This window comes from Melanerpes formicivorus, unplaced genomic scaffold (assembly GCF_026170545.1).
Source record: "Melanerpes formicivorus ecotype bairdi unplaced genomic scaffold, bMelFor1.0.p_v2 SCAF_27, whole genome shotgun sequence".
Classification (NCBI taxonomy): Eukaryota; Metazoa; Chordata; class Aves; order Piciformes; family Picidae; genus Melanerpes; species Melanerpes formicivorus.
Genome location: NW_027142379.1, coordinates 487,457 through 512,897, shown reverse-complemented (window position 1 = coordinate 512,897; position 25,441 = coordinate 487,457). Strand labels below are relative to the sequence as shown.

Below are 25,441 nucleotides of genomic sequence, written 5' to 3'. Positions count from 1 at the left end.
TCCCCACTGGCTTTAATCCCTAGGAATAAGGGAGGGCAGCTGGCATCTCAGCACTGTAGTGTGAGAATAAGCACTTCAGTGATTTCACAGGGCTCTGGCCCAGGGGTACTTTAAATCAAGGGCAAAGGGTTTGTTGCTAAACCAAGGAGGCTGCCAGTGCAGAGCACTCGAGGAAAGCAAAGAGCGCAGTCTCCACAGATTGCTAGAAAGGTATTTCCCTGTCTGAAGGAGCAGGCCAGAGGAGGAGACTTCAGGCCAGAAAAGCAGCTCAGAAAGCATGTCAGAAGGGAATCAGAGAGGCCAACGCTACGGCATTGCACAGCCCCAGCACCACAAGTCCCCTCCCCAGCAGCTCTGTCTCCAGAAATGCTGCAGCACTGGAAGGCAGAGAGAAGTCTCCAGGGACTTCCCAGAGCTGAACGGGAAACAGCTCCAAAAGCCCAACCGACCCGAGAGAATTTGCTCAGCCCCTCACGCGTGGCAGCGAGCAGGGCAACAACTGCAGCGGAGCTGAGGCACACAGACAGCAGGCGCCTAAAGCCTCTGCAGCACACGATCCCAGCCAGCACCGTGCTGGAGGCTGGGGCACAATTAAGGTGGAATTACTTGGGCCTTCTCCAAAGTGTCCACAGAGGGGCCTGTTCTCAGTGGTGTTCACTACCTTGCACCAACTCTGCTCCTGCAGCTCAGCCCTGGCTTCAGCAGGGCTCCCGTTTATGCACTGGGTGGCCAGGGAGGCAGTTAGAGGAGAGAGCTTGTGCAGGATTTTCCCTGCAGAACTTCCAGTCAGCATTTTGCCCTCTGTTGTACACCCAGGTCACAGGGCTCCAGCTCAGGCTCCTGACTTTTCTAGCTCAGATGCAGCTCAGCTTCAGTGCACTCAGCTGGGATGCTGAAATGCCATGTGAGTGTTCAGAAAGGGGTGCTGGGGATACTGGGGGCAAAGGATGGTGTCAGGAGTCAGGAGGCTGTTCCTGCCACTGCAAACATGCTCTTGTGAGGTTCCTGCAGGGCAGCAGGATTCCTCCTGCCACCCAGCCATAAATTCCTGGGCTGTTTCTTAAGCTGCCCTTCCTGAACTTACCTGCAGATAGGTATCTCATGGGCTAGTCATGGCTTAACTTAGTAGCACAGGGCATTTATATAGCAGCTCTGGCTGAAGTGGGCTTGTGAAGCTGCATGCCAATAATGTCACAGAACCACAGAATTGCTTTGGATGGAAAAGACCTCTAAGATCATCCAGTCCAACCATCAAGCCCACACCACCATGACCACTAAACCATGGCCCCAAGTGCCATGTCCTCACATTTCCTGAACATCTTCAGGGATGGGAACTCCACCACCTCCCTGGGCAGCCTCTTCCAATCCCTGACCACTCTTGTGGCAAAGAAACTTTTCCTTGTCTCCAATCTAAATCTCCCCTGGCACAATTTCAGGCCATTTCCTCTCCTATCACCCAAGACTAGGGAGAGACCAACCCCCACCTCACTGCAACCTCCTTTCAGGGAGCTGTAGAGAGCCTCCTTTTCTCCAGGTTGAACACCTCCAGTTCCCTCAGCTGCTCCTCTCCATCCCTGTTCTCCAGACCCTTCACCAGCTTGGTTGCCCTTCTCTGGACACATTCCAGCACCACAATGTCCTTGTTGGAGTGAGGGGCCCAAAACTGAGCCCAGGATTCAAGGTGCAGCCTCACCAGTGCCGAGTACAGGGGCATGATCACTTCCCTACTCCTGCTAGCATCATGTGTGAGGGAAACTGAGGCACAGTCCTGAGTTCCCTGCATCAGCTAATCACAGAATCATATGATCATTAAGGTTGGGAAAGACCTTAAGATCACTGAGTCTGACCCAGTCACACAGACCCACAAAGCACTGCAGCTGCTCCGACCTTCACCTCCCTGTCCTGCATGACTCAAAAAGCAGCGTTGTGTGCTGTGAAGGGACAGAGTGGAGGGGGAAAGCAGGCATTAGGGAGGAGCTGGGAAAGCAGTCTCCCTTCGTGCTGGCTGCACTCAGCCCTGCCCAGCCTCCTCTCTGCTAACAAAGCATTTCTCTTTTCCCTCTGGAGCCTTCTGCAGCTGGAATGGAAGCAACAAGATCGTGCTACTTTTCAAAAGCCACAGCCTGAATTCTCACATCCAGTGGAGCACCACACAATCAGCCTTAACTTTCAGGCAGTTTTAAAATGATGATGCAAAATACAACAAACCCCTGGGCCTTCGTTTAAGGGCAAATAGTGAGGCTTTGTGCCCAGGGGCTCCTGTCAGTCCCAGCAGGCAGGAGGCTGGGCTGGGAGGATGCCTACAGACATATTCTCAGTCGCTCTGCAGCAGTAACTCGAGGAGTTCAGCCCTGATTTTAGGCGGGGATCACTTAACAAAACCCAGGCACCTCGCTGCAGGCACAGAGCCACACTCGGGCTCCCGGGACAAGGGCCAGCACAGGCTGCAGAGCAGCTAGGAGAGCTTGCAGTAAGGATTTCTGGGATCACGCAGAAGCAAACAATCACCAGCTTTGAAAAAATCAGGCACGTCCTGCCTGCAAAGAACAGTATCAATAGAGATCTCCTGCTGCCCACTTTAAATGGCTGGGAAAGCTCCAGCTGTAACTGATCCCGTTCTTCCCCCGCCCTCCACCATGTGATGGTCTTGCCCAAGTGATTTAAGCTGCGGGAGCTCAGCGCTGAGTCACGCCGGGTTGTGGAGCAGGGGCTCGGGGGTGTCCTGCCTGGTGGGGCTGGTGTCTGCAGCATGGAGCAAGTGAGTGCCTTCTTCACGCTCGACTGGTGTGCCAAGCAGGACTAGTGTTGGGCTGTGTGTGGGGTTTGGGCTTGCTGCCAGGGGTAGGAGGAGGGAAGGATTAGCTGAGAGGAAACGCTGCCTTGATAGATGGCTGTGGGAGGAATTGTTAGGGCTGATCGTTCCCTATTCCTCCCCTCTAGCACGGTGCCTAGGTGGGGAAGCTGGTCTAATGCATGTCTGTACCCTTCAGTACTCTGAAGGTTTAGGGGCACTGGCAACTTGACAGTTTGAATGTCTCTTTTTGCCCTTTTTTTCCCCCTTTCCTCAAACTTTTTATTCTCCTTTGGGGAAAATGCCTTTTGGGGCTAGTGCTGGGCTAACTCCTAACACACCAGCAGAGGCAAGCAGGCTGCCCCTGCCTTTCCCTTCCTCGAAAGCCCCCCAGGCACGGGAGCTGTTTGAGGCTGTGCTCCAGCACTGCACTGGAAATGGAGCCAGGAGGCAGGTTAGAGCTGCGAGGATAAGCAGTTTAGTGACGGCGAAACCTGACCTGAGCGTGGGCAGAGCAGGCTGCAGGACAAGCACTGGTGGGGCTGGGTGCTAGTCCTTGAGGAGCAATGCAGCTGCTGGGCATGGGCCTGGAGCAGCCAGGCAAGTGCTAGCCCAAGGAAAGAGCCTAACTAACTGTAAGTGAGAGTGACTTGAAAGTCAAGGCCATTAAATTTGGCTGACAGCTACAGCTTGGTTGGTTTGGTTTTCTCCCCCTGCATAGTGAAATAAACCCAAACCTGCAATGGCTGCTTCCTCTGCTGCTTTCTGCTCCCCTTGCCATGTCTGGTGCAGGGTTAAATGGAGCCCAGCATCACTGTGCTTGTAGCACAGGCAGCAAGAGTAGTCTGAGCTAAGCCTGACCCTGCCAAGCAGCAGCTTCCTCTCAGCTAAGGGAGGCTGGTGAAGTTCAAGTGCTGCTCTGGGGGAGTGAATGACCTGGCTCTGAGGAAGGGCTCAAGCCCTCTCCTCCGCTGTGGGAGCTTCCCAGGGGGGTTGCTCAGCTGTGCTGGGCTGCAGCCAGAAGTGGGCTTCACTCATCCCTCCCTCTGTGTGTAGAAGTCAAGGCAAGAAGTGGTTTTGATGTCTCCTGTCACTTCCTAGCCAGGGAAGGAGGGAGGCCTAATGTTAGAAAAGCTGCTGGGTCTGCCAGATCTGGTTTGTGCCTTGGCCCAAGCATGGCTGATGGTCTTGCCTTGGGACACACTAACTCCTGTGGTTTGGCCCTGCAGGGACTGGTTGTTACTCAGCTGGACATCCAGCCTGGTGAGTGCATCAAAGTCAAAGGGAAGATCACGTCTGATGCCAAGGGGTGAGTGAGGAGATGGCAACTGCACTGATGTGGCTCTGGGAGAAGCCTGCTGTGGCCAGCTGGAGCTGCTGCCCAGGCACCTCTTTAGCACTGCCTTTGTTTCCCCAGGTTTGCTGTCAATGTTGGGAAGGACAGTGGCAACCTCATGCTGCATTTCAACCCTCGCTTTGACTGCCATGGGGATGTCAACACCATTGTCTGCAACTCAAAGGAGGATGGCACATGGGGTGAGGAGGACAGGAAGGCTGAATTTCCCTTCCAGCATGGTGACAAGATTGAGGTGAGGCACCAGGGGTATGTGCACAGGGCACAAGGGGTAAGGACACAGCTCTTGAATGCTGCTTTGTACCTCTCTGGTGGAGAAGGAGCAGGCATTAAAAGAGGAATAAGCAACAGGGGAAGTCTTGCAGCTACAGCAAACAAACCATCTTGACCTGCTTAAGTCAAAGCCCAATGGCTCAGGTGTGATAAGTGCCTCTCTCTGGCCTTCCTTTGCAAGCCACAGCAGTGAGAGCAATTCAAACACTGACCCAAGACTCAGACTGGCTCTGTCCCATCCCTTTGCAGAAGCCTGGAGCTGACCTTTGGGCAGAGCAGTTGAGCTTCCTGCCCTCCATGCCTGCGCTGGGCAGGGAGGAGGCTGAGCTAGTGAGCATGGCCACCTTGTGTCCTGCCCCCAGACTGGAGGTGGTGTGGGGCTGTGATGTCAGCTTTCCTTCTTGTGGCTCTCTGCAGATCTGCATCTCCTTCAACGAGACTGAGGCCACAGTGAAGCTGCCTGAGGCAGAGTTCCAGTTCCCCAACCGGCTGGGCATGGAGAAGATCGAGTACCTGGCTGTGGAGGGCGACTTCAAAGTCAAGGCCATCAAATTCAGCTAACAGCTATAGCTTGGTTGGTTTGGTTTTCTACCCCCTGCATAGTGAAATAAACCCAAACTTGCAATGGCTGCTTCCTCTGCTGTCTTCTGCTCTAATCTGCTTGCTCCTGTGTGTGCTACAGGGGTGGGCAGTCTGAGGGGGATGTGTCCATCTCTGCCTACCCTGCAGCAAGTTACACCACGTGCCAGGCTGAGCATGACCTGCTGTAAATAAAAGCCACTTTAGCAGTAGTTGCTTCCTTGACTCCGTTTGCTGCAGCAGGTGGGCCCTGGATGTTTGGTTCCTCAACTCTGGGACCAGTCCCAGCTCAGACAAGTGTATGTTGGGCATGCAGTGTGGCATCTCTGGCCAAGAAGTGCCCCTCCTGTCTCTTTGCTGGGGATGGGGGGCAGACAGGGAACAGGGCATGGCTTGTGCTCTTCAGCTTTGCTTTCCAAGAGCATGCTCAGCAGTTGGGTGCACTGCAGGCTGGCACTAGTGTGCTGAAGGAGCAGGGATGGGCAGGCAAGTTGGGCTAACTGCACTTGTCAGGGGGAAAGATGGAGAGAAAGGCAAAGCCTGATGGAAAGCTTGGGAGTGAGGTTTGGGGAGGATCCAGCTGTCTGTGCTGCATTGGGAACTGAAATCTTCATGCTGCCAGAGACCCAGGGGTATCATGTTGTACTGTGAAGTCAGTCAGGAATGGGTGACAAGCTATGCAGCAGTGTGTGGGTCAGTGTCTCTAAACACTTGGCTGTGAAGCTCCAGGTGTAGTTAATAAGATTACTTGGGGTATTAAATTCTGAGTGCACCAAGCACATCTAGGTGCAGTCAATCAGACACAAGGAAGAAAACCCTTAGGGTTTCAGCAGGAGAGGCTTCATTTACTCTTTGCTCTGCTCATGCAACGCTTTGGAATGTGGCTGCTGCTGCCATTCCCCAGCTGCCTGCTGGCCATGCCTACCCAGGACCAGGCTCAAGCTGGGATGACTGTGGCTTTTGAAGACCTGATGACAGGTAAAGAACTGAATGGTGGAATCTGACTCCCGTGAGCTAATCTCTCTTGGCAGGGCTGTTCTAGACTAGGGCTGCATTTGCTGTTCCTTGAACAGCTGAGCAGTTGGGCCAGCTGCTTGGCCAGGGCCAACACCACTCTGAGGAGCATTTCAGCCATTTGAAGGCTTTATATGGAGAGGCTGACAGGCTGTGAGCCTGTTGCTGCCCTGTCAGCACAACTGCTGCATGGTGGCAATGCTGTCCAGATCTGTACTGCAGCAGCTGCCTCAGAGCTTGGCACTCCCATGAGTGATGGGGGATTTGCTTTGTGCTTTGGAGGATGGACTCTCCTGCTTTGCTGATGTCCTTCTCCTTGCTGACAACCCTTGATATGGAGGCCTTGCAGCTCTGCCAGAGGGGCATGAGTTGGGGCTGTGTCTTGTGGGCACAGACATGGTGACTGTGGATAGACAGGACACTTCCTCCTCACTGTGCAGAGCTGATGCAGCTAATGATAGCAAGGGGCTTGGTGTGCAAAGCAGCAGAGGCTTTCTGGGCACCTGTCCCTCTGGGGAGTTGTGTATGTGTTTAGGACACACACCAAAGGGCTCTGCTGCAGTCTCAGAGTTCAGCAGAAGCTTCCACTGTGCACCTGCTGGGAGCTGTATGGAAGGACAGAGACAGCCTGCACCCTGCATGGCAGGAGCCTGGCTGTGCTGCAGAACTGTCTCATTTGACACACAGGGGGCACAGGTAATGCTGCTTTTAATTCCTGCTTTATTTACAGGCCAGGATATTGGGTTTTAGAGGATGAGGAAGTGTTTAGTGGCCACAGGATGACACAAACCTTGCTGATGCTTTTTGCCTTGTCAAATAAGCCTTAAGATGATTTTTCTGAAGGTTGGTTGTGCTTGCAGTGAGAGACTTGTCTTGTGTAACAGGGGTGGAGGGAAACACTGACTGAAGGTGAGAAATTAAGTGTACAACCACTTAAAAAGTAGAAGGTGAGCATGCAGCTGGCCTCTCTGCTGTCTGTGCTCTGAGCTGCCCTGATTAGACAAGGTGTTTGAGGTGTATATCTCAGCACTGTCAAGAGTGAACCTGATCTCATTTTTGCCTGTTCAGCTGGCAGTTCTGATTTCTAGGTAGGTGAGCCACAAGTGCTCTGACTGCTGTGCTCAGGGTACAAATAGTGCCTTCACAGGGGCTACCCTGCTTTTGTCCTTTCCACTAGGGTTAATGAGGCTTATCCTGCTTTGTACCACTGGCAGCTACCACTAAGGAGCCCAAAAGAAAACCAGGAGAAAGGGGAGGAAGGAAGCATGTCTCTGCCAGCGCTTCCTGCCTCTTGATTTTTGTTCTCCCGTGTCCCACAGCTACAAATAATCCTGCTCCATGAAGTGACACTTGAAAACGGGCAGAGCAAAAGCAGAGTGCCCTGGCTGGCTCCTAGAGCAATGACAAGACTTCTCTGCTGCTGGAGCAATCAGGAAAGTGGGAATGCTATGCCCTGCTGCAGGCAGAGGGGTCACAGTGAATGCAGGAGCAGGGCTGGTCCCTGCCAAGTGTGCTCTCCTGGGAGTGCATGGTGACCTCAGCTTGTCAGTACCTCTGGGAGGACTTAAAGCCTTGCTTGCTTTGGGCAGAAAGCATCACAGCATGGCTTAAGGGTGTGGGTTTTCTGCTGAGAGGAATGCATTTGCTAAATCCTGCAAGTCTGCTAAGGTACTCAGCCTCCACCCCTGGCCGTTCACCAGCTTCATTTCCTCAGAGCATCATGGTGAGGGGGAAACAGCATCTTGGGAGCCCTGCAAAACACCTCTGGGCCTTTGTGCTGTGGCATGGAGATTTAGACTGGGTGTTAGGAAATCTTTCTTTGGGGCTTGTCAAACCCTGGAATGGGTTGCCCAGAAGTGGTGGAGTCCCCATCCCTGGAGGTACTGAAAAGATGTGTAGATGGGGAGCTGAGGGACATGGACTAGTGCTGGACTGGGTAGCTTTAGGTTAATGATTGGATGTGGTAATCTTAAGGGTCTCTTCTAAATGATTCTATGAAGACCAATTAAGTGATGTATGTTATCGCCTCATGCCTAGGCAGAGGAGAACAAACACCCAGTTGTGGAAGAGATTAGTGTGGAAACAGTAGATGTGCCAGGGATACAAAGCTCCTGCAGGACCTGAAAGAGCAGTGATGGCTGTGACAGACCAGCAGCTTTGTCTTCTCAAAAAATAACTTCCCCCTGAGCAGTTCACATTAACTTCACTTGACAGAAAGAGGCCATCCCAGTGACTCTGTCACAAGCACGCATGTGGCACTGCTCAGCACAGCAGCAAGACAGCTGCAGGACACTGTGCACCCACCAGCTGTGTGTGGTCTAAGGATGTGCAGTGTGTGGAAGGAGAGTGCTAGGGAAGCTGATGGGCAATCCAGGCTGTGGTGGGGCATGGGAAGCCAGCTGGGTCGCTTCCCACTGACTGTCTTTTGTTCAAAAGACATAAGAAATTAATCAGCATCTGCTGTACAAAATGACAAGGTGGCCAGCAGGCAGCTCTGCAGGAGCAGTCTGTGCTGTGATGTTCTTCCCTGGGCTCCTCACCTGCTCCCTCGGCCTGGGCTGCAACACTTACAGACCAAAGGGAACTTCTGCCCTGCGCTTTCAGAACTGCATGCCCTGAGAAGTGGCCTCCCCTTCTGGTGCAGAGCATGGCAAACCTCAGCCACACCATTGCCCTTCCCCAGAGCGTGAGGGCAGCCTGTGTGCCAGCAGGGGCTGGGGGAGATAGCAGTGCCTTGGGGAGCAGAGCATGGTGAGCCATCTAGACAGCAGCCCAGGGGTGAGGGCAAGTCTTGCCACGCAGCCAGGGGCCAGAGTGTGCCTGCTGGGCTGCCCTGCATGGGTGTCCCCTCGCAGCCCCACGGGCAGAGGCCCCCCAGGGACAGCCAACCTCCCAAGGTGCTGCCTGTCTGACAAACTGGGATGGGGGTTTTGCCTCAGCCCCCACCCAGCTGCTTCACAAGGGGTGCAAGGAGAGAGGAACTGCCTGCAAAGCCTTTCCATGGGGGGGGGGGGAGAAATGTACTCACCTTTCCTCAGCAGGCTTGGGGGTGCAGCCTCCTGCGGCGCCTGGTCTGTGGGCTCCCGGCCGGCTGCCCCTCAGCACCGCTGCCCCTCCTCAGCCTTGACTGAGGCTGTAAGACCACACCTGGAGGAGTGGGCAACCAGCCCTGCTCCCCTTCGTGGGGGTTTTGGGGAGCTCTGGGGGGTGTCCCCTCGGCCAGCACCGTGGAGCGCTGCCCTCCGCCTGAGGGGGGCTGGGGGCGGTTCGGGCGGCCCCGCCCTGGCACCCACCTGAGGTAAAATGGCGCCAAGTGCCAACCGCCCGGGAGAGCCCCGGCGTGCTTCCCCACAGAGCCACTTTCTGCCCCAAATCCCCCCATGGCACCTGCTCGTTTTCTATTGCCATCCCTCCCAGGCTTGCCTGCATCCCCCTCTTTAACCACAGTCTCATTTTAGCTCAGTAAAACACCCGTGGCACGACCAAGAGGTGCAAAACCAGGTCCCTCCAAAGCTGTTTCCTCAGGGTGTTTCACCAGCTCTTACTCTCCCCAGAGACTTTGTTGGGGTGGGTTGGTTGGTTGGTTTCAGTTTTTTGCATTTCAATCCTAAAAGTTCACTTAGTGTTAAAACTAATGTGGACAAGAGCAGTCCTGCTGGGTTTCCTTGTTTGATGTCAAGGCTGTCTGCTCACAGAGTGACCCTAGCAGAAGGACGTGGTCCCAAGGTGCAAATCACAGAGGAAAAAGCTGTTTGCCTCACAGCTGCTATGTTTTCTTTATGCTGTAGTGGAAAACAAGCCCTTTCCCCCAATCCCAAATCCCCCCAGTCCAGGCAGAGTTACGCTGAAAGCCCCCACACGCCCAGCCCAGGGTGCTGAGCCTGAGCAGCTCCAGCTGCCTGCCATTTTGTGACTGGGGAGGAGATTTTGGGGAGGATTTTTAGCACTAACAGGCAGCAAGCTGCATAAAAGCCAGAGCTAGAGCTGCACAGGTTGTGTTACAGTGACCTGGCAAGCACCCTTCAGGCTACTTGACACCCTCAATTCATAGAATGGTCTGGGTTGGAAGGGACATCCCAAGGTCATCTGTTCCAAACCCCCCCTGTAGTAAGCAGAGACATCCTCAACTTGATCAGGCTGCCCAGAGCTCTGTTGAGCCCCACCTGTTTCTGTTGAGAAGGGACAGCAGAATCTGGCCAAATTGGGCAGGAAGGGATTGTCTCCTAGACTGAGACCACTCTAGTCACATAAATACATTCAGTTGCACAACACAAACCATATTTGTTCACCGATGTATGAGATCTGTACCACACAGTCCATGTGCAGAGAGTACGAGTCTTGTAGGAACTCAGCCAAAGCATAATGCCATGCCATGGTCAACATACACCCCCTCTGGAGGGCACAGGAAGGGAGAAACAGCGCTTAGGTGAATCAATCCCAGGTGTAAGTATCTGGCTTGGTGGATTGTTGAGTAAGGCACAGGGAAACCTTGGGATGAGGTCTCTGGATATGCCCCCAGTTTGCTCATAGCCATGGAAAGCATGGGCTCTCCTGTGAAGAGCTTGCTCTGTTTCCCATTTTGCACATGACAAGTCACTGCTCAGGTCAGTATCCAGGATTTGTGGGGTGTGAGTATGAAATGCTATCCAGTTTGGTTTGCTTGCCTCTGTCAATTTCCAATCTAAACAACCACGACAGCAGCTGAGCTGTCCGGAGGATGGATCAGACCAGAGACACAAACTGTTTTGGTGCTCTGACTGTTTTTATAGGTAGCCTTCACAAAAGATCTGGTGTGTAAACTTCCAACCAACAGACCTGAGCCATGTAAACACTCTTTACTAGACTTAGTCTTGAGGAAAGCATCTGATGTGAATTCCTTGTGAGCATCAACTGCCCGAGGGCTCTGATAGAAAAGCAAATTACAAGTTGGCTGACTAGATTTTCACAGCACTTGCATCATGTGGCACAGCAGAGCAGTCTGTGGGCACAGAATGCTGCTAAGAGCATGTGAGGGCTCACTGAGAGCTGGCTTTAACAGACCTGCTTCAGCAGAGCAGCACGGCACAAGTGTGCACCTCCGTCTTTTGCTGCTGCCCTGCCCCGTGCTGGGTCTGGGTGCCATGACAGCAGAGCACTCTGATTACTTTCAGTGCCCGGGAAAAATGCACCCTGACTCTCTAGTGCCAAGGCTACAGGCAGGAGCTGAGCAGGAGGCTGTGGAGCAGTGATTTATAGCTGCCTTTTTGTCCTGAGATGTGCCTCAGAAACTGGCTGGAAGTTGAAGATGATCATTTTAGGAATGCTCAGGAAAAATGCTGTGTTCCCAACTGTAATGTGCCAACACAACAGAAGAGGCAAGGAGGGACCCTGTGGCTTTTGTTTTCACTTTGACTCTCAATGTATGTCAGAAGTGTCACTGTTTTGTCCTTAGCAGGATTATGCTTTGAGCTAGTGAAGAGAATCTGGGTACTTCCCCCCTGTGCTAGGCACTGACTGCAGCCAGCTGAATGGGCCAGGGAGCTGCCCCAGGATCCTTCAACAGCCAGCTGACTTCTCTGGAGCCTGCTTTGGAGGAGACACTTCACTCAGGTACTCTGAACTGACCTTGGGGGGGAGTCTGATCCACTGTCACCACTGTCACTGACCAGCCAACCCAGCCAGAGCCACTGTCCCTGCAGCAGGGTGGGAGGTAGGGAATTCCATTCCAACCACCTCAATTATTTCAGTTATAAAGATGAGGCTTCTTTTTAGCCAAAACGCCCAGCTGTTGAAGACCACTGCTTGTTGCAAGATGTGTTTGGAATCTTTTGTTTTTAATGTGCTGTAATGTTTACCCCCTGCTGCAGCTGCAAGGGGAAACAGCCCAGGGCTCTGGGCTGCCCAGGGCACTGCATTTTGGGGAGCAAACCATGCTCACTGTCTCGCTTGCTGGCTTTCTCCACTGCAGCCATAACATTACATGTTCAGATCTAAAAACCTCACATAGCCAGGCCCCAGATTCAGGTTTGTTTCAGTAGGTTTACAAGGTCTAGACAAGAAGCACAAAATTCTGTCCAGGGTATTCCTGTCCCTTGAAATCACAGCATCACCCTGGGAATTGAGTTTCCATTACACTGTAGTTCCAAAAACACAAGAGGAAAGCCAGGTGGGGTAGGGAGCAATGGACAGCTTCCCCTTTTTGCCAAAGGCACTGAGAAGCAAATCTATGGCTTGGCCAATCTCAGTGACTTTTAAAGACAGGCCACAACGGGCTTCTACCAGGCTCATGTTTCCTTGCAGTCAGGAGAGAATAGTTGAACAAAGCAAGCTGTGCAAAGACAGTTTGCCTAGTGATAAACTTAGCAGGGCTTTAGGGTTTAACTCATTTCCCACCTGGAGATCTAAGCTGTTATGAAAATTCAGGTAATTATCACTTGCCTCATTAGCTGATGCTGGTGTGTACAGGGGGAGCACGCACAGGACTTTCCCCATCACTGCTTAATCTTGCTGGACTGCTGAGCCATGCCAAACATCTAATTTTCTTCTAAGCCACCATGAACCCTTAACCTCAACATTTTTGGCTGGAAACCTACCAAAAGAAACTGGTTTAGCACAACACCAACGTGCAGAGTGATGATGGCTTCGCTGCATGTGTAGCCCAAGGTGCTCCCCCTCAAGCCAGTGATGGTTCCCAGACCCTGTTTGGATGGGAGGGAAGCTCTTCCTGCCCTGAGGACTTTCTTTTTCAGGAAAGAACTTACTAAATGGAAAATGCACTGTTGGCTGGCCTCAGGCTGTTCAGAGAGGCCTGCCAGGTTTGCCAAGGCTTCCTGACTTGTTTTGGTAAGTGTAGGCTGGGAGGGTGGCTGCAGAAAAGCCATCTAAATTATAACAACCCTTAAATGTAAGAAACTGAAGTACTGTGTAGGATTACATTTTTTAGGCCAAATTCAATGTTTTGGTTGGCTTGAAACAGCTCCCCCCACTGTTCTGAAATCCCACTCAAACAAACAGCTGACCCTCAAAATACTTTTCTCTCCAGTTTTGTTTTTGCCTCAGCTATTAAGATGCAAAAAAAAATCAGTTCTCCTGCTTAGGGTTCTCCTGAAGTGCTGTCTGAGCCTGAGCAGTGTTCCAGCTCAGAAGCAATGAGAAGGATGTGTTTGCTGTCATCACAGCTAATGCTTGATGCTCCTAAAAGCATTACAAACCCAGGTAGATTTGCTTTTAGGGGTTGGAGAATTGATATGACAGAAGGACGCTGGCACTTTCTTTAGCTGGCCAAGCTGCCCCTGGAAGTGATAGGATGTGAGCCCTTAAACAACCCCCAGGCTTCAAACCCAGCCCTGAAAGCAACAAATGCTGTGAATTTCAATCACAGGCTAGGGCTGAAGTTCAAAATAAATGGACTTAGAAACTCCAGAGCTAAAATCTCTGCTCTAGTCCTGTTGGCAAGGATGGGATGAACAATGCAGCACCCTGGAGAAAGGAGAAGCTTGAATTGCTGCCCAGCAGGAAATCTCTGCAAGGTTAGGAGAGAAGCAGCCTGAGTCTGGCTCACTGTCCACAGTGGTGATGTTTTCAAGCAGCTTCCAAGCATTTTGGTACGGAAAAAGGGAGCCTGCCCCAGTCTGCTTTGCTGACTGCAAATTGGCAGCAATCTTCCAGCACTGGGTAAGTGGAGATGGTAAAGTTCAGTGAAGTAAATTTAGTTACCCTGCTAAAGAAATAATCCATCAGTCTTTATGGTAGGCTCCTGTCTATCTAACCAGGGTGCAGGAGGTTATCAGAGAATCAGGTTTCAAGTTAATGCTTCTTCTAGCTTGTAAAATGCTTTCTGATGAAGTGGGTTCAGACAAATGAGGTATTGCTGTGTGGAGAAGGCCCCTCCACAAAAGCAGGCCTGTAGATAACGCTGTCAGAGATCAGTGCATGCAGGCTGCAGCAGACCACCAGTCAGATCATTCCAACCACAGACTCTCCCCACACTCCTGCAGTGAGTCCAGACCTGAGCTCCTTACTTCATGCCAACTGGGGACTCCTGAGATGGTGTTTCTCATAAAAGCTTGTTTAACCTCCAGAATCAGAGGCTGACAAGATTCAGAAGAGGAAAGAATGCATCTTCCTGGTCAACAAAATCTCCTTCCCAAGGCCACTTACTGGTATGTTTAGCACGTGTCGAAACAGCTTGAAGCCTCTTCTGGTAAGCCTTTTATTACATGGAAAAAACCCCACCAACAACAGCAACAAACCCATGGAGTGATGCTCCAAGCTAATGCAGGACTATCTTTGGGGGTCCCTCTCTCTCTCTTTTTGCTGTTGGTTGTTTGTTTGTTAAGGTTTTTCACAGAATACAAAATGCAAATGCCTTTGCTGCACAGGGGACAAAGTGGAATCAAGGGACTGATCAGAGTATGTACAAACCCTTACACATCCTCTCTTGCTCTGTAAAAAATATAAATATCAATAGTGTTCAGTAGAATGGGGTGGCTCTAGTTTTAAGGCTTCCTTCTCTTTTTTTCTTTTAAGATCCTTCATTATTTAGTGAGGTGCCAGGGAGGTGGGAGAAGGGAGGGAGGAGAGGAGCTCATGTTTGCTTACGCAAGGTGACGTGTTTAATTCTCGTGAGGCTCTTCCTTGTCTCTGGTGGGAGGAGATTTCTCTCCACACCCATTTAAGTTTCCAGGAAGCAGAGGTGGAAGGAAAGGAAAAGAAAACCTTTATTATTATTATTGCTATTTTTTTTTTCCTTCATTAAAACCTTGGTTTAAACCTGCCTCCATTCATTGTCTTTGCAGAGAACCATCCGCCACGTCCTCGGATTAAATAGACTAAAGCAGGAGGACCGGATCCCAGGTCCACCCGGGCATGGTTAGAGTGAGGAGACTGCTGGAGGTGTTTTACCACTGACCCCACTGGAGGTAGCAAGTAGTGCAGCGAGGGCAGCTGCTGCTGTTGCATCCCTGGGTGTGAAGTCCGTGGGGAGGCTTTCCATCAGGCACTTGAGCTGCTCCTGACCCAGTTTGATTTTATCATCCAGCTCTCGCTGCTCGATGAGGAGCGCAGATTTCATCTTCACAAAGTGCTGGTAGTCCTGGAGCTGCTCCTCAGACAGGTAGTTACCCAGGATCTCCAGGACCACCCGTTCTCGACGGTCAAGGTTTTCCTTCAGCTCCCGAGCGTCCTCGTGCTGGCCAGCCAGCAGCTTCCTCTTCTCGTTCAGGGAGCTCTGCGCACACCAGAGAGAGTGCTTCAGTACCAGCAGCACCAAACTCACTGAGCCCCCCTCTCCTTCCTCCCAGCACCATCTCTGGGGGAGGCAGGATGGCTGCAAAGCAGTCAAAAGCCTTGGGGAGGAGGATGGATGGGTTGGCTATGAGTCCCACTGGACCACACTCTGAATGTTCTAGTCAAGATGGGGCAGAAAGCATTCCAAGAAGGCAGTAAGGCTTGCTTGAAAGCAATAACTACCAGGAAAACCTGGCTTTGCCTCCCATGACCACCACAAGAATGTTAAAAGGTGGCTCCAGCTGAGGCAGAAGGCAGTGGGTAGTTCCACAGCACACAACACTGTACAGCCCTTCCTCCGGCTGTGCTCACAGATGTGCTATCCTGAACACCCCATTCTGCTAGCAGTCCAAAACCACAGGGTCCAAGACATTCATACAGACTGGGACCAAATCTCCTTCTCTGGAGACATTCAGAACCTACCTGGATGTATGTGTTCCTGTGTGACCTACTCTAGATGACCCTGCTCTGGCAGGGGGGTTGGACTGGATGATCTTTCAGGTCCCTTCCAGCCCCTGCCCATGTGACATCAGCGCTAAGACGACCTGCCCTCCTTGGGAGCCTTTGGAGGTCCTGGCTTAGACAGGCCCATTCTTGTGACTACTGCTGTGCCCCAGTGAGAGGCCACAGCAGCATGGCTGTGAGATACCTACCCGCTCTTCGCTGTTGGCGTTTTCCCCCAGGCTCCTCAGGACGTTCTCCACGCGGGCCAGGCGCCCCGAGAGGGAGAGCAGCAGGTTCACCACCTTGTCCAGGTCGCCGATGAACATCTTGTACTTGTCAAACTCGTTAGGCTTGCAGAGATTGCTGATCAACAGCTCCACCTCCTCCCCAAGAGCATTGTTCATCTTGATGTCTGCAAGCAGGCCCTCCTTGGCTTCCTTCAGGATTTCCAGTTTGCTGGTCAAGCTCCCGATGAGCTCCGCCTGTCAGAAGGGAAACACATGGCCACGTCAGTCATGACCGTGACCACCTTGCTGCTCAAGGACTGTGTGGACATGGCACTTCAGGACATGGCTTGATGGCCACAGTGTTCTTAGCTTGATGGTTGGACTTGATGACCTTAGAGGTCTCTTCCAACCAAAACAATTCTATGATGTCAACAAGAGGATATGGCTACAGTGGGAGGTGTCCCTGCCCCTAGCAGGCCTACTGGAACTGGATGATCTTTAAGGTCCCTTCCAGTCCAAACCTTTCTCTCATTCTATGATTAGACTCTCTGAGTAAGAAGACATTAAGGAAGAAACAGAAACCCCTTAAATTCCACATCTAGGTGGTCATCTGAACACCTGATCAGATTGCATGAAGATATATTTGTCCTACCAACACTGAACAGTATAAATGAGGCACCTGATTTGTTGTGCCACATTTTGACACCCAGCTCCATACCTGATGCCCATACAGGTATGATACTCATAATTTCAGAAGTCTCTGAAGGGAGGTATAGCCTCCTCTCCTCCCTACTCTCCACCCCTTGCCCCAGCCTGAAATGTCTTCCTTGGGTGCTATATTTTTAGTAATCAAGAGCTGCACAGAACAACTGGCAGGAAAATGACTTTTAGCTACATTAATGGCATGAGAGGAGGCTGAGCTGACACCAGTGGCCTGGGGCTTAGCAAGAAAGAATTGCTGCACCTTTCCCCCTCCTGTAGCACCCTGAAACTGCACCTCATTCAGCTGTCTCAATGTTGAGGTGCAAGCCTCAAATTCAACCATGACCAACCCTGCCAATCACTGCCTCACAGACAGAGGCATCCATCAGACATTTACACCAGAGATGCTCTAAATTCACTTAGTGACTGAGCAAAGCCAGGGAGAGCACACACCCCTCCCGCGGAAATGCTGGCAACTGTCTCACTGCCAAAGAAAAGGAGGCCCCCGGGGTTTAGTTACTCCAGAAACAGCAGTGCTGCACATGTGCTGCAGAGCCTCCTTTCTGTCAGGATTTAGGGGGAAGACATATGCAAGAGGAGAAGTCTGTGGCCTGGGGCTTGCAATTCTTGCTTCCATTTACTCAGGGCTGAGAGCAAGAAAAGCTCTTCATGCAAGGGTTGGGTGTTCTCAGCCTCCTCAGTTCATGCACTGCTGAGGCACCTTTCCATGTGTGTGAATCTGGGTACAAACTGCAGGATGAAACAGCAATAAATCACTGAAAATATTCTCTCAAAAGTCTTCTTTCCACCAAATCTGACAGTCACTGCAAGCAGGAAGGCAGTCTGCTTCAAGGGAGAAAGGATCAGGATGAAATAGCAGTAAATTGAGCCTTCCTTACACCAAATTTACAGTAACTGCGATCAGGAAGGCAGTCTGCTTCCAAGGAGAAAGGCTCTTCAAGCCCAAGCCTCTGGGGGCTGCCCTGAATCAGCCCTTTTACCTGGGGTGGCTTGTCAGTGGGGTTTTGAAGCTCTTCTGGCAGCAGGGAAGTGCAGAGCACTGCTCAGGCAGGCGCCACTAGAGGGTAGTCTGTGTGTGCAGCCTCTGGAGCCCAGGGTCTGCTGGCTGCCTCCAGTCTGCTGCAGCCTCCACACACATACAAAGGCCAAGTAAAGTGTGAGTAATATGCTCTTAAATCGGTGCCTTCAACGATTATGATGCTGGGAAGGAAATCTGTAGCAGGACTCTATGGGCTGCACATTAAGTCTGGCATTTATCTTACCAGGCTTCCTGGAGCACCAGGCTGCTCAGAACTGGCAGGTGCTCCTCCTTCCTCTAGGAGCTATGCTCAGGGTGTCACCTGCCCTCCAGCTCCAGCAGGAGGTTACTGGGCTGCTGGGAGTGATGAACCTTTGCCCTGAAGGAATGGGAGCTGGACAGGGTCTGCAACATCCTAGCTTTGTGTTCATTAATTGCTGACTCTCCTGCAATGCCAAATGCCAACCAATATAGCTGCTGCATACCTACAATGGAAATGAGCTTGAGGGTATCCAGAGGACCTTTCAGAGGAGCTGCCTGCTCAGATAATGCCTATGCAAATGTTCTTCCACACAGACCATGAGCAAACATGCCAGGCAGATCTGCTGTCTGGGCCTAATCACTCTCATCCATTTCTGTTTTTCCATGCAAATGTAACCTTTGAGGCCTGGGACTTCTCCATGGCAGGCTCACATCTCCCCACAAGCACATCCTCTGACTCCTTGCCTTGTTTTCTCCCTCCCTACCTTTCAGGCTGGTATGAGCAGGCAGCTGACCTGGACAGCAGCCCCAAAACGGACCAAATGCTGCAGACATGAGAAGGGCTGTAGCTGGGTACTCTACAACCAATGGCTTGGGCCAGATAATTAAAGCAGCAGACAAAAGCTTCAGGCAAATGCTTTTGATGAGCAACACACACATGATCTGCTCCCCAGAAGGACCACAGAAAGAGCTGGCAGGCATGGTGAGAGTCTCTAGCCCATTCCAGTGACACTGTGTGATGTCTCCTAAGGACCTGGAAGTGTCCTATCTGCATCCCAAATGCTTCATCTCCCCACTTAGCACTCATAGTTGGTGCTACAGAGCACTTTGATGGGGGTCCTTGTCTAGCTGTTGTATTAAAGCCTGGCAGGGAGCAGCTAACAATGTGTGGACATGGCACTTAGGGACATGGCTGAATGGCCATGGTGGTCTCAGGTTGAGAGCTGAACTCCATGATCTGGCATGTCTTCAACCCAAACAATTCTGTGAGTCACTTTGTCTAAACTCTGCTGTTGTGCAAACAGCATGAAGTGTGATGTTGTGCTGAGGGATGTGGTTTAGTGGTGGACTTGCCAGTGCTGGATTAAGGGCTGGACTCAATGACCTCAAAGGTCTTTTCCAGTCTAAACCATCCCATGATGTTTCAAATTTGCAGGCAGGCAGAGCTGCCTTTGGCATGGACACAGTAGGTGTGTGAAGGGAGGCACAGACAGACAAATACCTGTCTGGGGCTCCCTGAGATTTGTGAGCTTCACAGCATGTCTGTAATTAGCAGGTATCAATGTCAGACAGCCACAGGGGCAAATTAGAAGGCCCTGCAAAGGCCCTGGAAGTCTGCAGCAGGAACCACAGGGGCCATTCCTCTGGGTAAAGTAGCTGCAATGAGAGAGGAAAGTGTCTCCTCCTCTCCAGCCCTGCTCTCCTGCTACCCAAGTCACCACATCCAGGTTGTGGTGACTGAGCTGCTGAGGTGCAGGTGGCTTTCAGCATGTAACCAGCAAAGGGCTGTGTGCTGAGTTTACCTTCTTCTCATTGATGTCCAGCAGCTCCTCTTCCTCACCAACTTCCTCTGGCAAGTCCTTGATTTTATTCAGCAGCTCTGCTTTGGGTGCTGAAACGTTGTAATAAGCAGGACAGGTGACCAGGGTGACAGGAGCTTCCTTTTCTTCTCTCCTACACCACAGTGAAGAAAAAGGAGGAGTTCAGTCTGAGCCTGCCTTTTCCCCATGCCTAGATCCACAGTTTTCCAGGAAAGCACTGCCACTTTGGGACCTTCCCGGGGTACTAAGCACAAGGGAAATGGCCGATTCCTGCCATCAGAGGGTGCAGGTCAGCTGCTCTCCTGCCTCACTCTCTGCTCCGTTTAAAAGGTTTGCTTGCTGCTAAAGACTCTACAAGATCAGATCCCCACTGCAGGTCCATTAACACAGCTCAGCGCTGCTGGCTGGGCTGGCCATCTGGTCTGGCATGCTGCATTACCACCGATTTCTGTAGGGCCCTCCAGCTGGCACTTGGGAGTCACTATCTCACACCACAGTGGAGGACTTGGGCTGATCCTCTCATCCCCCTGTAATAAGTAGAAGCCTCCATCCCTCCTTCCAGAATTCATCCTCTCATTATCTTACTACCCACCCCTGTTTTGGTCCTGGTTTTACTCTCACATCTCTGTTCCTGTGCTTTGGACCGAATTGCAAAGGTTAAGGGAGCAAAATCAAATGACATCTCAGCCCAAACTGGATTGGAAATGTTCAGGGAGCAAAACCAAATCACATCTGAACCCAGAGGAGCAGAGCTTACGTGTCATCTTCAGCTGCTCTCCTGCTAGCTTTCTTCTGTGTCATCTTCCTTTTCATGCTCTCCTTCAGCAAGCTGGTCCCACTGGGGAAAATCCCTTCCATTAAGTCCATGGTTGTCTTCATTTTGGAATCTGGGTCCAAGATATCAGCCAGAGACTTGTCTTTGTGGACAATTTCTTTTGCTAGAGCCTCTGACTTAATATCCTCTGGGGTCTTTGTCTTTGCCTTCGCTGGAGATGCTGTGCTGAGTGGCCCAGAGTCCAGGCTGCCGTTCTCTGACTCTCGGGTGGCGACTGCTGGCTCTCTGTGGTTACCTTCAGGTGGAGTTATGGGCTGCCTGTCAGCACTCTGAGGTCCTTCAGAAGAAGCAGGTAACTGGTGCTGCTTTTCCACAGCAGATGGAGAGCTGGTCCTCTTTGATGCATGTGGTGAGAGGGGCCAATTGCTTTCACTGATACTGGTGCCCTCCCTCTCGGCCAGGGCTTTGGGAAAGCTTTTGAAGCTGCTATGGACAGAAAAAGCCTGTGAGATGAAATGAAACTTACCACACAGAACCACTGTGAGCCTAAGACAAGTTTTCCTTCTCTCTCACTTATTTTTGTGTCTTACTCCTCATTTCAGGGCAGAAAAGTAGGAAGCTACTGGCACCATATTGTCCCCTCAGCCTGGACACTGCTGTTTTGTCATCCCAACACAGAAAGAAGCAGTGAGTGACTTTGGTTTCTGCTCAGAGGCTGGGGACATTGCTTCTCACCACCTGGGAGCACCATCCTGAGCAGTCATGTGTCCTTGTGGTGGTTTTAGGTGGTTTGCATTCCATTGTGGAGTGTAGATTCTGCTTGTAAATACAACTCCATTTGCTTCTGACTGAGTTGGTCTGGCAAAGTTAATGTTGGGGGGGGAAACTTCAACCCACCACAGTCATTTACATGTTGGAAAAGCCAATCCCTACCAGATCTGGCCAACCCCTGGCCTGATTCTTCCCAGCTGGAAATCAGGGCAGCTCCTTGGGAGAGAGGGAAGCTGTGTGAGCTAACCCAGCTGGGCACCTAGCCCAAGGTCCTGTCCTTCAGGCAAAATTCACCGTAGAGTCTGACTGTGACATATCTGCATTGTCACTTCTTGGCAGATGGTCACTGTTTCATAACAGCCTTATCTTGTGCCAGGTCTAAAATGTATTCTGGGGAATTCTAAGTGTTTGGAAAACCCATCATGGATCTTCATAGTGCTCTCTCAAAACTTACTAACTGGAAGGACTCAGCAGCCATTTGAACTCTTCAGACTGGAGGGACTAAGAAGCAAGCCCACTCAAATCTACTCAGCAACTGCAGGGAGATCAAGACCAGAATAGTTTCTCACCCCTAGCCCCTTTGCCTTGCTAGCTGAGCACCTGTCACTGCAACTGCTGATGGCCCACAAAGCTTTTTGCCTTCTTGCTTTGTGCCCTGCCCTGGCCACAACACTTGACCGCATGCTTGGCAGCTAGCAAAGCTTAGTGGCAGTGAGTCTGTCTGTCCCTGTCCCCTTATAACACATGCAGCCCTCTGTGAGCTTCCTGCTCAGCCAGCAGCTGTGTGTGGACCGTGGTGGCATGAGGAGCTCAGTCCTGTTTGGCTGGAGCCCCACACAGCTGCCTGTGTACACTGCCTTACCTTGCTTTGGCCTCCTCCACCAGCTTGGGGGCTTTGTCTCCAGCTGCCCCGGTAGTCCCCTCCAGTGCCAGCGGTGGGGGAGGAGGTGGGAATCCCTCTGTGCTGTTTGCAGAAGTGCAGGAGCTCAGCTCAGGAAGGGGATGGGATGGCAGTTGGGGTGAGAAGGGTGGAGAGGCGACGGCAGGCTGGGAGGCTGTGACAAACACTTCGTCGTCTTCGTCGTCCTGCAGCGCCGGTGGTGGTGTGAGCTGCAGGACCGACTCGGAGATCCGGAGGTGGGTTGTCCCCTGGGGAGAAGGAGTCTCTGGGTCAGAAGAAGTGCTGCTCTGTGTGGGCAGGGACTGCCACCTCTGGGAGAACTTTGGCCCAGCCGCTGGAGGAGACACCATGGGCCTTGGGTAGCTGTTGTCTTTGAGCGAGTGAGCCCACAGCGCCTTGGGTGGCAGGGATCTGTGAAGCAGCCCGGCTTTTCTTCTCCACATCATTTCTTCTGTGGGAGTCTCAGGGGATCTGTCCTGGACAGCACCCAAAGATTGTGCCTGAATGTCACTGTTGCCCTCAGGGGGAGCAGCATCTCGTTTGGCAGGGTGCTGTCTCACAGCCTGGCCATCACCTGCATTCTGGAAGTCTGAGAGAGTCTGGGCAGGTATGTTAGGGGAGGACTGGCCAGCCCCAGGAGAAAGGTTAAGGAACAAGGGTTTAAAGCCTTGCTTTTGTTCAGGACAGTGACTCCTTGCCTCTGTTGGGCTTAGGACAAATGCAGAAGTCCTGCTGTCTGGCCTGGCAAGTTCTGAGAGCCTGTGGTTCTCGGTGAGCGTGGCAGGCCCGGTGACAGCCTCGCTGCTGGGCTGAGGATGGGGATAATAACTTGTGAAGGACATTTTTTCTGAGGGACTTCTTTCTTGCTTGCTGAAAGACCTAAATACCAAGAGACAGACCATGATAAGATTAAAAATTAATCAATGAGCAAGCAAAGCTATTGTGCACCTACTTAATGAGCAAATTATGCAACCATATCAGAGGCCTGGGTCAGTGCCTGCTGGTCTAGGTTAGGCTCGGTTGTGCTTTGAAGCTGGTGGTAAAATCCAGTCTACTGATGCTAGGGAGACAGTGCCAGATCCATTCCCATCGTTTTCAGTGTGCCCTGGATCACACACACCTGTAGCAAGCATCACAGCAAGAACTTAACAGGAAAAATTAGGGAAGTTTAGGAAACTGGAGGTCAGAGTTGATGATCTTAAAGCTTTCTTCCATCTGAAACAGCTCTGTGATTCTATGAAAACCTAAGTGTCTGTCTTCCTTCCCAGCCTTGCTTCACATTTTGGTTGCTACAGGTGGGGCTAGTGGCCACCTTCTGTAAAACCAACCACTGGGTATTATCTGCCATCAACCCCCATTCTCCTTTGCTGACAATGTTAGGGGTTTCAGTTTGATGGGCCTAAAAACATTCCCATAAGGTTATTTGCGGCTCCTTCTGGAAAGGTGCCACTAAAATGATCCAGCTGTCTCCAAGAACAAACTAAGGCCAAAAAATTCACTATTATGACTGCAGAGGGGGAAAAAATAAAAGGAATTCTTAGAACCTTGGAATCTTGTTAGAAAAAAGAGCTCCACTCAGATTTTACAAACCCCAAAGCCAATCCTCTTTGACTCAAATGGATGCTAAGGCTGCAAAGCCAGCAGATGCAACTACTTCTTCCTGGCCTTTTAAGACACTCTCATCTGAGTCTGAGCAGCAGAGTCTGGCCTTTGAAGTGAGGATGCTGCTCAGAACACTTAGTCAAACTACTTGCCCATATGGCTGTTTAGCTGGAAAACTAAATGAGCAGCAACAGCAGGGCTAGCAGATGCTAGAGAAGAAGCTCTGAACCCATGAGGCCATACTGCAAGACAGCAAAACCCAGTGAAGCCCTGCTGCTGATCTATTTTCTGTGCTTGAGGTGCATTGTTCAAATAATCATCATGTTTGGAGGCCTGGGCCCCAAATTTGCTCTCAGATGGGCTGGTACAAATTAAGAACAACCCTGCCCAGGAGATGGGGAGTTCTGGCTGTATTCTGGTGTAACTGAGAATAGAATTTGGCAGCCCTTGCCTGGGGGTGGGGAAACTTCCCAGACAGGCTGCTCTTGGTATTGTCTGTGGTTCCTGGACAGTAGCAATGTGTACTCTTTTCAGATGCTCCCTGTTTGTCAGAAAAGCCAGATGGTGGTTCTCTAATTGAAAGATCTCTCCTACTGTGGAAGCAACTGTGGATTCTGAAACTGGTGGAGCAACAACTGCCTCCAACAGTGCTTATGACACAGCCATGGTATCATAGAACCCCTGGATCCCAGCATGCTGGGGCTTGGAAGAGACTCTAGTCCAACCCAATGGCACCTAGAGCAGGTTGCTCAGGACCACAATGTCCAGACAGGTTTTTAAAGTCTCCAGAGGAGACTCTGCAACCTCTCTGGGCAGCCTATTGCAGTGCTCCAGGACCCTCACAGCAAAGAAGTTTTCTCCTATGTTTAGATTGAACCTCCTGTGCTCCAGTTTGTGCTCACTGGCCCTTGTTCTATCACTGGGCACTACTGAAGAGTCTGGCTCCACCCTCTTGACACTCAGGGAGTAGTGCCAGGGCATGGAGTGCAAGCTATGTGTGGCCAGACTGAAAGACTGCTGATCAGGTTTTCCATCAATCTCTCTTTCACAAGAGCAAGAGAGGTAGTGGGGATGGTCCCATCTCCTCCCCAGCACATTAATCAGCTGTATCCCCATGCAACTTAGAAGCACAATTCCCACTGCCTGCTATTGCCTTCCCTGAAGGGCCCATGCCATTGCAGACAGTGACAGGATGGTGATGGTCAGATGGGAGAGGACCAGATAGATGTCACAGGACAGACCAAGACTGCATCTCTACAGGGATGGATTAAAGATGCTGCAACAATCCCATGTGAGGCAGCCTATGAAATACTCACACTGGGGCAGGAGAACATCCAGCAGCACCACAATGGTAGAATTCCTTCTGTGAGCCATTGGCACATGGGTGAGGTCCTGATCTACCTGGTCTTTTTCAGTCTGTGGAGGATTCAGGTCTCCTGCTGTCTTAGAGTTAACTGTAAAACTTCTACCAGCTTCAGCAGTGCACAGTGGGAGCCCTTTGGCTTCCAAAGCTCATGCCCATTCTCTTTCAGGGCATGTCAGGAGCAGTGATACAAGAAAAACCACTCAGCAACTGAGGCTGGTGGGGAGTGATTTGCAGCCTGTGTAGTGGGACCCTCAGTCCTCACAGCCAAGGGCTTTTTTCCTGTCTTCTCCCATCCTTTCATTCTGTCTTCTGGGAAATCCAGTTCTGATCATGAAGGGAAAGCAACCTCTTATCTCTCAGAAGAAATGGTGCCTGCAGAGCATGCAGGGTGCCTATGCAGCACAGACATCACAAAACTGTTCATACCAACAATCTCTGTGCAGTCAAGCAGGAAGATGACAAACCTACATTTTGTGCCCCAATCAACTTGTTTGCAGGCTGGATGTTCAATGCTGCCACTTGGAAAACAGGATG

The 25,441-nt window shown here is 51.4% G+C and overlaps 2 protein-coding genes and 1 long non-coding RNA gene across 11 annotated transcripts in view; 2 read left to right on the top strand and 1 right to left on the bottom strand.

Annotated features, from left to right (window-relative positions):
• The first annotated feature begins 2,649 nt into the window (after positions 1 to 2,649).
• Positions 2,650 to 5,209, top strand: LOC137449004 (16 kDa beta-galactoside-binding lectin). Its single transcript, XM_068154086.1, has 4 exons — positions 2,650 to 2,758; positions 4,021 to 4,100; positions 4,209 to 4,380; positions 4,836 to 5,209. The coding sequence occupies exons 1-4, from the start codon at positions 2,750 to 2,752 to the stop codon at positions 4,977 to 4,979; spliced, it is 405 nt and encodes a 134-aa protein (XP_068010187.1). The 5' UTR covers positions 2,650 to 2,749; the 3' UTR covers positions 4,980 to 5,209.
• Positions 5,210 to 9,388: 4,179 nt separating this feature from the next.
• On the top strand, positions 9,389 to 17,439 carry LOC137448879 (uncharacterized). Of its 2 annotated transcripts, XR_010989251.1 has the most exons (3): positions 9,389 to 11,700; positions 14,072 to 14,152; positions 14,789 to 17,439. It is a non-coding gene; the product is annotated as an uncharacterized lncRNA (long non-coding RNA). The 2 variants fall into 2 exon arrangements; XR_010989250.1 differs by having other exon boundaries at positions 9,389 to 14,152.
• SHROOM3 (shroom family member 3) overlaps positions 14,179 to 25,441 on the bottom strand; it is a 130,291-nt gene continuing 119,028 nt past the window's right edge. For 7 of the 8 annotated variants that reach the window (XM_068153778.1, XM_068153782.1, XM_068153781.1 and 4 more), the window contains 5 exons: positions 21,901 to 22,818; positions 20,250 to 20,753; positions 19,475 to 19,625; positions 15,932 to 16,204; positions 14,179 to 15,219 (listed from right to left, as the gene is read on the bottom strand). In XM_068153778.1, coding sequence (XP_068009879.1) covers positions 14,863 to 15,219; positions 15,932 to 16,204; positions 19,475 to 19,625; positions 20,250 to 20,753; positions 21,901 to 22,818 — 2,203 coding nt within the window. In that variant the 3' untranslated portion in view covers positions 14,179 to 14,862. The remainder of the gene's footprint in view (positions 15,220 to 15,931; positions 16,205 to 19,474; positions 19,626 to 20,249; positions 20,754 to 21,900; positions 22,819 to 25,441) is intronic. The other variant, XM_068153779.1, reaches the window with a different exon arrangement.

Coding starts and splice junctions, on each gene's coding strand:
- LOC137449004 (XM_068154086.1), top strand. Junction 4,101..4,208: donor ATCACGTCTGATGCCAAGGG/GTGAGTGAGGAG, acceptor TTGTTTCCCCAG/GTTTGCTGTCAATGTTGGGA. Junction 4,381..4,835: donor AGCATGGTGACAAGATTGAG/GTGAGGCACCAG, acceptor GGCTCTCTGCAG/ATCTGCATCTCCTTCAACGA.